Source organism: Pagrus major, chromosome 1, assembly GCF_040436345.1.
Source record: "Pagrus major chromosome 1, Pma_NU_1.0".
Classification (NCBI taxonomy): Eukaryota; Metazoa; Chordata; class Actinopteri; order Spariformes; family Sparidae; genus Pagrus; species Pagrus major.
In genome coordinates this window covers 12,942,779-12,954,113 of record NC_133215.1, presented here as the reverse complement: position 1 = coordinate 12,954,113, position 11,335 = coordinate 12,942,779, and the positions used below count along the sequence as shown (strand labels likewise).

At 43.9% G+C, this 11,335-nt stretch overlaps 1 protein-coding gene across 1 annotated transcript in view; it reads right to left on the bottom strand.

The window, feature by feature from the left end:
• Positions 1-612: 612 nt before the first annotated feature.
• frem3 (Fras1 related extracellular matrix 3) overlaps positions 613-11,335 on the bottom strand; it is a 30,328-nt gene continuing 19,605 nt past the window's right edge. The window contains exons 7-24 of the mRNA XM_073473026.1: positions 8,276-8,425; positions 7,979-8,188; positions 7,335-7,532; positions 7,090-7,254; positions 6,733-6,915; positions 6,519-6,649; positions 5,861-6,019; positions 5,460-5,763; positions 5,246-5,377; positions 4,824-5,155; positions 4,107-4,299; positions 3,913-4,017; positions 3,453-3,580; positions 3,226-3,360; positions 1,798-1,924; positions 1,511-1,698; positions 1,265-1,411; positions 613-1,182 (exon numbers count right to left, since the gene is read on the bottom strand). Coding sequence (XP_073329127.1) covers positions 613-1,182; positions 1,265-1,411; positions 1,511-1,698; positions 1,798-1,924; positions 3,226-3,360; positions 3,453-3,580; positions 3,913-4,017; positions 4,107-4,299; positions 4,824-5,155; positions 5,246-5,377; positions 5,460-5,763; positions 5,861-6,019; positions 6,519-6,649; positions 6,733-6,915; positions 7,090-7,254; positions 7,335-7,532; positions 7,979-8,188; positions 8,276-8,425 — 3,557 coding nt within the window. The remainder of the gene's footprint in view (positions 1,183-1,264; positions 1,412-1,510; positions 1,699-1,797; positions 1,925-3,225; positions 3,361-3,452; positions 3,581-3,912; positions 4,018-4,106; positions 4,300-4,823; positions 5,156-5,245; positions 5,378-5,459; positions 5,764-5,860; positions 6,020-6,518; positions 6,650-6,732; positions 6,916-7,089; positions 7,255-7,334; positions 7,533-7,978; positions 8,189-8,275; positions 8,426-11,335) is intronic.

Below are 11,335 nucleotides of genomic sequence, written 5' to 3'. Positions count from 1 at the left end.
GCTTTTTAAAGCATGACAGTTAAATATCAATACTAAAAATCATCACATTATCATTCATTAAGGTCAGCTTCAACTAACATTCAGTCCATTTTGTTCTACTCTCCACAAAACAGAATAATGAACACAGTGAATTACAATAATAAAAAAATACTTGGTAGTTATTTTAAAAGGAGGAACATAGAAAATTATTTCCTTAATTAAATTTAAACAAGATTGCCTTTTACTCATGAGTAATAATTGCAAAACTGGGATTTTCATGCATTTTCAAACATTGGATAAAGCGGGATATTTTACAACTTGACAACCAATGAAGCAGGTGAATCATTTTGAGGGGTTTCTGCGTACATCCATGATTAAAAATAGGCTGCAGAAAAGGCAGAAACCTATAGTACATTTCAGCAAGACCTAACCATAATCAGAGATCAGTACTCTGAAAACTCTGGTGCATTCTCTGCATTTAGGCCCTAAACACTGACATATTGTGCTGTCCACAGGTTGTACTGGGCTCTATTCAGTGCTACAATAGTTGGGCTTTGAAGGCACGATGGTGGAGGAGACTATCATAGTCTTTTTATAAGGGGGCAGGTGTTTTAAGGTGGGGAGGGTCCACATCTAGACCTCAGAGCTGTCTGAGCTGCTCCACATGCTCGCTGAGCCTTGGCTGTAGCCGTTGTAGGCAGTAGAGGACGAGGTGGTGTAAGGAGGGAACTGGGTCTTCTTTTCCCTCTTCTTGCGCCGCAGCAGCAGGATCACAATGGTGGCGATGAGACAGATGAGGAGGATCAGACCTGCGAGGCCCACCAACATGGGCAGGGTGGAGCTGTCAGCCGGCTCTCTGCCAGAACTCTCCAGCAAGGGGCCCTCCAACAGGGGGTCACGGTTAGGGGACCAGGGCTGGCGCTGACTGACCACCATGCGGTCTGCTCGGTCCAGAGCGATGTGCTGTAAGTTGGTGCCCCGGTTGTTTTCAACACCTATGTCCTGAGTCAGAGCAAGGTCAGAGGTATCACGTGCGGCACGCCGCTGGCGGTGGTTGGCCATGATGGAGGTCTCTGGCTGCTCAACAGAGGACATGCTGTGATGTAGATACTCCACACTGCGCTTGCCAATGTTGCGGTTGGCATTTTGTCTGGAGCGGACAGTGTAAATGGTATGGATGAACCATTCTCGACCAGCGGCCACCTGCAAGACAAACATGTTTGAGTGTGTTCCTTATTTATTAATGCACTACATGAATATACTGTATTTTAGGAATCATACAGACCTGGAAAAGTGGAGATGAGGAGAGTGTGAAGCCATCTGATCCTGGTTGCTTGACCAGAGGAAGAGCTCCAGCTGTGTCTTGAGCCAGCGTGGCCTTAAAATCAACATCACCAAATGCTGAAGCTTGAGTCTCCGGCTGGGCCTTGTCCTGCACAACACACACACACAGAAATCAGATATGACCTCTACTTCTTTTGGCTTCCACACTACACTCAAATATTTTTCTTGACGATTCATTGCATCTTACCAGGATCTTGAATCTGTAAAGCAGAGAGGGAGCATCTGCCAGGCAACCATACTCCTTGTTAGTGGGGTTGTACTTCGGAACGTATCCATCTGCTCCGGTGCAGAGGAAAACTTTCTCAATGCTGCAGGAGAAGGAGTCGCCCAGGTTCTGGACTGGGTCCACCATCACACGGCCGTAGATCATGGAGCCTAAAGAAAAGGACAGATGATTTGTAAGTGGGACTCAAGGGTTAATGTTCCTCAGCTGTGATGTTTACCAAAATCCATTAGGTGGCAGTGTTGTAGTACCATCTGAAAATGCAGCATCAGTTCCTTCTCCGAAGCCCATGGAGCCATCAGACAACCACAACTCCTTCTTGGAAAGCAGGAACATCTGAGTGTTGAGGCTAAACTCGGCTGCAACCGGGTCACTCACCTGCAGCACAGAACAAGGTCACAGAACAGATTATGAGTATTAATGAAAATGGTAGATATGGCGAAAAAAGGGCCCATCTTAGCAAGTTATTCTGTAGTACATGTTTGTTAACACTGAGAATCTACCGTTACTGTGATATAATGTAACTTGCCTCTTTGGCAAATCAACATTTTTGATGAAGAATCTTCCTAAACCGGTTAATTCTAGTTTGTTCCTATATATTCATCGTCACTGGAAACAAATAAACCTTATTAATCTTATTTTAAAGTCTACCACTGGGGGTCGCCAATGCGCCACAAAGGTCACAAGGCCTTCTTGATTTTAAGGGGTGTAGGAAAACATACAGTAGGAGTATATCTCAGCATTTTACTTGTTTCTATGATGAAAACTAAGCAAAACTGTCATTCTTAAAGTTTAGATTATTACCAAGCACATGACGACTGTAGGTGCTATTATTTTTTAACTGCCTTTATCTTGGGATCACTAGTGAATTGTTTTGTTATCTCGAGATAAAAAATAGCTTTTTGTCATGAGAACAGAGTCATTCCTCTTATTATCTCAACAAAAAACGAGCTTTGCTAACCTGAGATAACAAGATAAATTAAACTGTTATCACAAGAAAACAAAGGGTTGTTCCTTATTCTTACTTAAAGTCTACTGTTTATTAGATCAGCAGTGTCATGCCACATGGCATTCCGACAGTGCAGCAACTAACTTAAGCTGAAAATGTTGTACAGGTTAAGGGCATGGTGAAGACATGAACACAAGCTATATTCGCACGACATTCACTCTGTTGAAAAGCCTCGTAAGTAGGTGGCTGATATAACTATTATTGCAAGCTTCAGGGAGAAGAAAACACTGAATTGGTCGAAAATGAGGCCTATTAAGTATGTTTGATAGTTAAAAATAAAAAAAATACAAAATACAGACAGATAATCTTCTAAAATATCAGGAAAAGTCAACTCTGATGCAATATTCACAGGAAATGATCTGCTCAAAATGAATTCAAATCACTTGCTGCATCATTGCATTCACTAATCTGGTTGATTGTAGGTTATCAGTTGTTCTGTACACTTATTATTATTATGCATTGAATATAATATGAAATGTCCATAAAATATATCACCTCGGGGGTCATCAGTTTACTCTATGATAGAAAAAGTGTCTGTTCAGGAAGCAGTTTTAGGAGCGACCGGTCTAAATGATAAACATGGCCTTTTTGCAGTGTCATCCTAAAAAGAAAACATCTGTGTGTCTGTCACGATGACTACGGATTATTTTGTCAGGATATCCGAGCTGACCTGCTGGAAGCGAATGTCCATGTCAAACGTCAGTGGCTCTCTTGGGTGGCAGACAGGAGGGATGCTGAACTCGCCATTGGGTGATGCAATGCAGGGGATCATCTTCACTGTGTAGGTGCCAGAGTAGTCTCGCACCTACAGGCCACACAGAGTGAGAGACAATGTTGATGATGAAGTTTATAATTGTTTCACCACAGCTGGCAATTTCTGACTGCATATGGACTCACGGCAAAGTCTGAGACAAAACTCCACTGCTGCATGGGCTGGTTGTAAGTCGGCTCAGTCCTGACGAGGGACAGCGTGAATGTGAGCCCGGGGTGGTCGGCACACATCACCATGGATGACACGCTGGTTCCTGAAAACAAACATGTGTACTGTCATAAATCTTTAAAGCTGCATTTTATCCAAACTAGAGCTAGCAACAGTGTCTGCCTTTGTATTTATGGAGTGACCTTTTACATTGTTTGTGTCACTCGCTTCCTAGCTGTAAACGCTGCAGGGTCATTTTGACATTTGCTGAAATGACCTCTGGTACTTTCACACAGGAAGGACCCCTAATGTGGAGCTCCAGAAATAGATGAAGAGAGGATATGGGCCACAGGGTAACCCAATAGGAGGTCGCTGTATAGAATGACCACATCGGATAGGTTAAGGAGATGTATGTGAGTGCATGGGCGCCGATCTTACCTGAATGAGACATAACAAACTGTCCCCTGAAGCGAGCCTCCGTCTTGAAGTTGACCACCAGACGTCCCTCCTCATTTATACGCATACTGGTCGGGTACATGGCTCCTATGAGAGCAGAGAACACAGTTTGACAGTGTTTCACACGCGGACTTCTGTCAGCACCAGCAGGGAGCAGCACTGGAGTGAGAACATACCTTGCAGCTCAGCCTCAGGTGGGCTGCCGATGCCGTCCTGCCACAAAATAGCTGTATCGTACACAAAGGTGAGTTTGAGCTCTGACTGCAGGTCAAAGTGCTGCCAGCCTCCCACAGCCACCGGAGAGTGGAAGACATAGGACACAAAGAGAGGGACGCGCAGGGTGACGTAGGACTGGACCAGGTTCAGCACCTAAATAAGAGATAAATCAGACATTGTCGAGGATAATACAGAAGTATCTCTGTGTGATTTAAAAGATCACATCGGAAAAGTGGCACAGCGAAACTCACCCGCACATTTTCGCTAAATATGTGGTTCTACAAGCTTGATGACTATGTGCAGTGCTGCCGCGGGCCAGCTCACCTGTAATAAGCCAGCCGGCCGGGTACATGCCAGTGCTGTCATTAAAGATAGCTCAACAATAGAAGCTCATAGGGATTCTTTCAGTTTTCTCTGTACTGTCGTTTCATTCCTCCATTTTGTTTCTTTGGATTGTTCATCACTTAATTTAAACAGACAGTATGTAATTTCTGACACTGGGGGTTTCTCTATCAAAACAACGACAACAGAAGCTGTAGTTTGATGACGTGAAGTACTGTCAACCACCTTTGCCGATGTTGACGCAAAATTAGCACAGATTTACTTTGACCCTCAGAGTTTATCCAATGATCTTAACGTTTAAATCTCTGTAGATTTTGCCAATATGTTCGTCCTACCTGTCCATCTGTACCTATGGAGCCTCCACAGTCATTCAGCAGCTCTGACATGTCGTAGTAGCTGGTGAACTCCCAGAGGCAGGCCTCTAAGTTGAGGTTCCTGTAGTAGCGCAGAGAGTTGGCTGAGCGCATGATGGGGTTGTACTGGTAAGGTGAAGTCTCGCCGATGATTTCAGGGTTCTTCGTTGCATCGGTGATGAAGCCATGGCCGGTTTGGATCTCATTGAAGTCCAGCAAGTTGGAGCAGCGGTGGTTGCCCACACGTGTGCCGTCTGGGCTGAGGGTGAGCTCAAAGTTGGACAGAGGTCTTGTGGAGATGACTGGTAACATGCCTGTTAAGAGTGAAACGCTTGTTAAGTTTCTGGGTGTTTTTTTTTTAATTACTAAACAGTGATGTGATGCAACAAATGTATACCGCTCACCATCCATGTGAGGCATGTTGACGGTCAGTTTAATGAGGTTGGGGAAGTCTGGGTCATCTGGACCGGTGTAGCGGATCTTAGCAGAGAAAGGTTCAGCTCCAACAGTGCCTTGGACACGAGGCTGACACATTCCTGCAGAGAGTTAGAAGCCAGTTAAACCAATGATCTTGATACAAACATAAATGTGCGGCTCTCCCTTCAGTCCTTCACTCACCCTCCTCTTTACTGATCACAGCAATGGGGCTGGAAAGCTCCAGGCCGGCATCTCCATTGGCGTTGAAGGCCCTTGCTGCACACTGAACCCTTGAGCCTGCCTGAAAGTAGATCGAATCCAAAGTGATGGACTTGGTGTTGGTGAAGAAAGTATTTGTGTCCACCTCCCTCATGGGGCTGGTCACTCCATCCGATCCGGTGGGGGCGCTGACCAGCCAGCGATACTGAGTGAGAGTGTCGTTGATGTTCTCCGCCGTGCAGATGGAACCGGTTTTGTCAAAGTCGTGGTACTTCGGGTTGCAAGCCTGCAAGAGATGACGAGACAGATTGCAACTGAAAAATTAAAGAAATCCGAAGGTATGTGTGTGTGGCTCCCAAAAGCAGCTGAAGAATTGCGCTCACCGTCACACACACGACAGGGTATCCATTGGGCGGATGGGGCTTGTCTTTGGTTTTAGCTGTGTCGTCATACATGAGCAGGGAAACCACCTGGGGCACGGCAGGGAAGGTGACATCTGCCACACTGTCCATCTCCTCAATGTAGACAATGGCCTTGTTCATCTAGACAGAAGAGGAACGGCGACGTTAAATACTCATATTTCTCAAAACCTTTTTACCTTCACTCATAACTAAATAACTACACTGCATTCTATGTATTTACAAGCACTTCTTGGTAAACTATCAGGGTGTCTTGCCTTACTTTCAAGCAAAAGTGGAACAATTTCAAATTTTGGTACCCAACATCTTTGAACTGGTCATGTGAGCCGAACATGTCTGATGTCCAGTATATGGGTAGAATGTCCCAGTTCTGTTTATAGGTGTGTCTACTGTTTGGCTCTGCTGGGACATTCCCCATCAGCATCTCATTCCAGAGGGAAAAGCTTTTTATAAGACTCTGTGGTTCAGGCGTGCTGACAGCAATGCCAGCTGCTGCCTGGCTATTTTAACACAGGCTGACATGACATGGCGCATGCTCACGTGTGTCGATATGCGGCACTGTACGTGTGCACATATACGAGTTGCTACTGGTTTATATTTGTTTGTGTGGCCTTTGTGTCACCTGTATTTCAGCCACCATGTTGTCATCTGGCTTCATGTGTACGGTGAAGGCCTCTCTCATCTCTCTCTGGCCGTCGTACAGGATCTCAATCTCCACAAAGTGTTCCTTCTCACCCTCCTTGAACTCGACATCTTAGATACGGAGACGGTGAAGTGAGCAATGATAAAAAGTTCACATCAAGAGGCAATGTGCAGCCACTAAACCAGGTCCTTACCCTCTGACAGCGGGTTGTAGTCTTCTCCAGAGGTCGCAGAGCCGTCCTTGGTGTGCACTCTCACCACTGAGACCTTTGAGGTGTCTCCAACACGCAGGATAGGAATCTTCACAATAGCCACGTCACCTTTGATCTGAGGTTCACGCACACTGTACTTGATCTCAGAGAAACGGATGATGGGCTCTAGAACACAAAGAAAATCAGAAATAGACTTGAGCCTGAAAATATAGACATTTGTTTGTCTCTTAAACTTACAAACCGAGTATTTCACAAGAACAGGAAACACACAAAATCAATTAGTTATTTGGCACATTTTGGCAGTCATTAAATTATTTTATTTGTTGGTGAAGCACGTACTGTCTTTCACATCTGTGACCGTGACCAGCGCCTCCTTCTGCTCCCCGATAGAAGCTCCATATTGAGACTTGCTCTTGGGAGTTCCCAAGAGGAGGCGGAACTCCTCATCCTCTTCATGGACGGAGTCGTCCATCAGGCTAACCACACACGGCTTCTCAGTTTCACCTGGAGAGGAATGGTTACCATGTTTAGATTAAGTGCTGCAGGATATAAAGGAACATTTAGGAAGCAGAGGGAGGTCTCACCTGGTAGGAAAGTGATGATCGATGCGTCAGTGTTGGGTCTTTCACTGAAGTCCATCATGACCTGAGCAGAGCCTTGGCGGGTGTAGCAGCGCACCGTGGACCTGAGGTTGATGTCTCCACTGCGGTACACGATGGCTGTCACCTCCCCGTCAGACTCGTCCACCTTGTAGCTTCCTTCCTTAAACTGAACCTTGGGCACTGCAAAGACAGAAATCAATAAATCTCATTTCCTCTAACAATATATTGCAAAACAGAGTATTTTAAATATATGTTATTTAAAATAGAACATTTAAAAAAACTATTAAAATTGAATTTGATTGTCTGTACCAAACAAACATGTTTTCTTACATCTTGAGAACAAGATTTGTAGGTCAGGACATCACATTTCATCACACAAAACACATTTGCCTTTATCAAAAAATTGCAGCTTCTGTGATTTGGACGTTGTACTTGATTTTCATCATATTATAATGAATTGCACAGCCTACCATTTAATTTGTTTATGTACTGCTTATAAATACTAAATAGGGACATGAAAATAAAGTAATTGACTCAAATCAACTCAAGCAGAATAAAGTGTAATGTTACTGTAGGTTTGGACAATCTTTACATAATTAGGTTTAATATGTCTGTTTGCCACTCACAGTCAGTGACTGTATCATTGATGGTGATGGTAGTCTTGCTTGGTTCTCCCAGCACAGCATTCATGGGCATCCGTAACACGAGGTCAAAGGTCTCCGGCCCCTCCAGCTCCGGCTGACCCAGATCATCCAGGATGGTCACTCTAAACGTCTGCATCGTCACTCCAGGAGCAAAGTCCAGGTTGCGACTGATGCCGACGTAGTCCAGTCCAGCTGTCAGACAGAGAGGAAAACCATGAACGAGCACGTTGATGAAGTCGTGACTAAGTGTTGGCTATTCTGTCGGACTGCTGATTATACCTTCTGCAGAGACCGGATCACTCTTCCTGGAGCGGACGGTGACAGTAGCCGTCTTAGACAGGTCAGTCCCAGTCCTCCAGACCTTCACCTCAACGTAGCCCGAACTCTCATCCACGATGTACTCAGGTTCCCCAAAATACAGTGAGGGCTCTACGAGAGAGGAAATACAATAGATAATGAAAATCAATCAAAGAAAGAAATAATCACGCCAAAATAGCACAGGAAATACTGATAATATCATTATCATTTAGTCATAATCTGGATAGTGTATTTTCATCAGTTTTGCTGGTTGTGAGAACAAACGTCCCTTGTTAGAAGGACAGAGCAACATAAGCTTTTAATCCAGGCTGGATGTTTTTTGGTTAATTTTACATTCAGACAACATATTTTGCAGATTTTGTGATCAGGTTCAGGGACAAATTGGCATGAACAGCCCGAACAAACTCCCTAATTTCTGACTCAGCACAGGAAGAGAGCTGTCATCCCTCTTATCCTCCCTCCCCCACTTATCTAAATCCAGACAGCTCTGTCTGAACTCAACGCCAAAGGACTGCGGATATACCTGAAGACTAGGGTGTGTACGAGTGGAGGGATGTTCCTAGTTTCTGATGATAGAGCGGCTGATAAGCAGTATGGTGAGGGTTTGGCAGAGACACAGCGGCAACCATCTACTTTACAAAGGCAGAGGGCAGGAATTCAGACCTCTGGATCACTTTGTCAATTCATCTCTCCTCACTTCTGTATAAAGCGTGTTTTCATCACACTCTGTCCAGCCAGTGGTCTTAGAGATCAAGTGATAGAGGTGCAAATTCAGACCCAAGGCTTTTGAACTATAAGACTCAAAAGAGAGAAAATGCAGAAATGGAAATTTAGGGCACCCTCTATAAAGGGTTTGTAAATCATAATTATTGGAAGTAACTATTAATAATTAGCAAATTATTTATTAAGGCTTTATAGATCAGCTATTAGCCATCAACAAGAACAACATTCGAGTTGCCAGGTTGGGAAAAATGTCTTTGTTTATTTTCAAGTAAATGATTTATTAACCAGTATTAAAGCCATTAGCTACAACTTATGAAGACTTTATCTGAAGGTGGCAGGGATGCAATCCTGAAGATGAAAACGCCAGCATTGTTTGAGGAAGCGAGAATAACTTTTATTTTTAATATAAAGTGATAATATGTAACTTTTGAAAGAAGAAATAAAAGATTTGTTCTCTTAGAAATAAAAAGTTGAATTAATAATCAATAAAACACACCCACACAAAATTCAAAACACTCTGGTGTTGGTAGAGACAACCATATCCTGTTTGTGATTTTGCTGACACAATGTATGACATCTTTACTTGTTATTTGCGAAACTGTCACTTGTGGTCACAGTTTTGCAAAAGTTATATAACCTCACTTAAAACATGCTAACATTGAAGCACTTTGACTCATGGCCTACATTAGCGTCATCAAACAAAACGTCAGTAAACCATTTAAAATAAAATGATGATTGGGTTGAGTTGAGGTTATGGTCATGTGACTTTACCAGTTTGTCTATTTAAATGTTCCTTTAAAGTGTTGTTTGATGGATGTGATGAAGTCAACAGTCCAAAACATGTCAGTTGTTTCAGTAAACTTACATTTTTTTAAGTTCAATTATTGGTTCATGAACAGAATTGGCAGATCTTGGGTTTATATAGAAGTTGACTGATGCTGCGACAGATAACTGATGCTGAAGGGAGGATTCCTGGCACACTTTCAATGCCTTTCAGCCTCCAACCCGGCTATTTAGTACTATAAGGAGGATGAGAAGGAGGGGTTGTATGAGGGGAATGAGTGCCAACATGGCAACCTTAAAGATCAGTGGGAGGAAGAGCCAGATAAATACGGTAACAATGGAGGCTCAATGCTGGAAAGAGTCCAAACCACAAGTTTACTCAGGCAGGCAGATGGTAGTACACACACACAGACACACACACACACACACTGAACCAGATTTATGGTGGGGTGTTACTTTAGGACCCACCAAGAAGTATGCCACAATAGAGGTTTACACTGAGGAGTCTTCTCTTGTCTCTTCACATGTCTGGGAATGCACGCTGATTATTTATACATAAAGTTCAATTGTACTCCTGCTCCAAATTGGTCGGGAGGGATGCTTGCTCTGCGAGCAGGTCTGTCACTACAACAAGTGAGTACAGGAAATTAGCCCTGGTGAAAGGTCGGAGATATAGAGGAAGACTGTGAGGAGCACAAAATGACAAAATGAGTCTGGGTGTTACCGGTGGTAAAAGAAAGACAAGAAGGGCCTAAAGGATTTTAAGAATTTGAGCATTAAGTTTTGTCAAATGTGTGAGTTACAGCTTTAAAAAGCTACCTGTCGTCTCAAGTTGAAATCTAGCAAGAAAAGGATCTGTAACAGCATCAGGCAACATAGCCCTGAATACCATCAAACAGGGGAAAGAGTAAAAACATGCCAGTCATTGGGATTCCCTGCATAGTCCTCCTCTCTCCACCACCTGCCTTTTGGTCCCTGCAGACAAAGGGATGCCCTCTGTTTCCCCTGAGCTCCCCTGAATGCCAATGAGGACGGAGGTCGCTCGAGGAGCAAAGCGAGGTTTAAAGTCCTTTTATCTGCCAGACAGCCTACAGTGTAGCATAACATCCACAGGCCTCCATTCTCCTCCTCAACACCTGTCTATTGTTATCTTGTTTCTAACACTCAGACAGACAGACACAGGTAGACAGAGTATGGTGGATAAATGAAGCAGAGAATGTAAACAAAGCAGTTAGACCCCGGCACAGGAGGGGTAATGGATCTCAACTTACTCTAAAGCCATTAAGGCAAGTACAGTATCCAGGGCTTTTGATTTGGAGACTGGTGTTACTGTGCCGTCTGTGCACCTTTGGTGGCTTAATGGTGTAGAGCATCAAAGGCTCACAGAGCAACAGGATCATCCATAACTGCCACCATGACCTCGGGCCTATTCTACACATGTACGTAAGGTTTTGAAGAACACATACTTTCCTTTACGTTTTGGCTTCTTGTCCAAACAACAAAAAAAAATAGTTA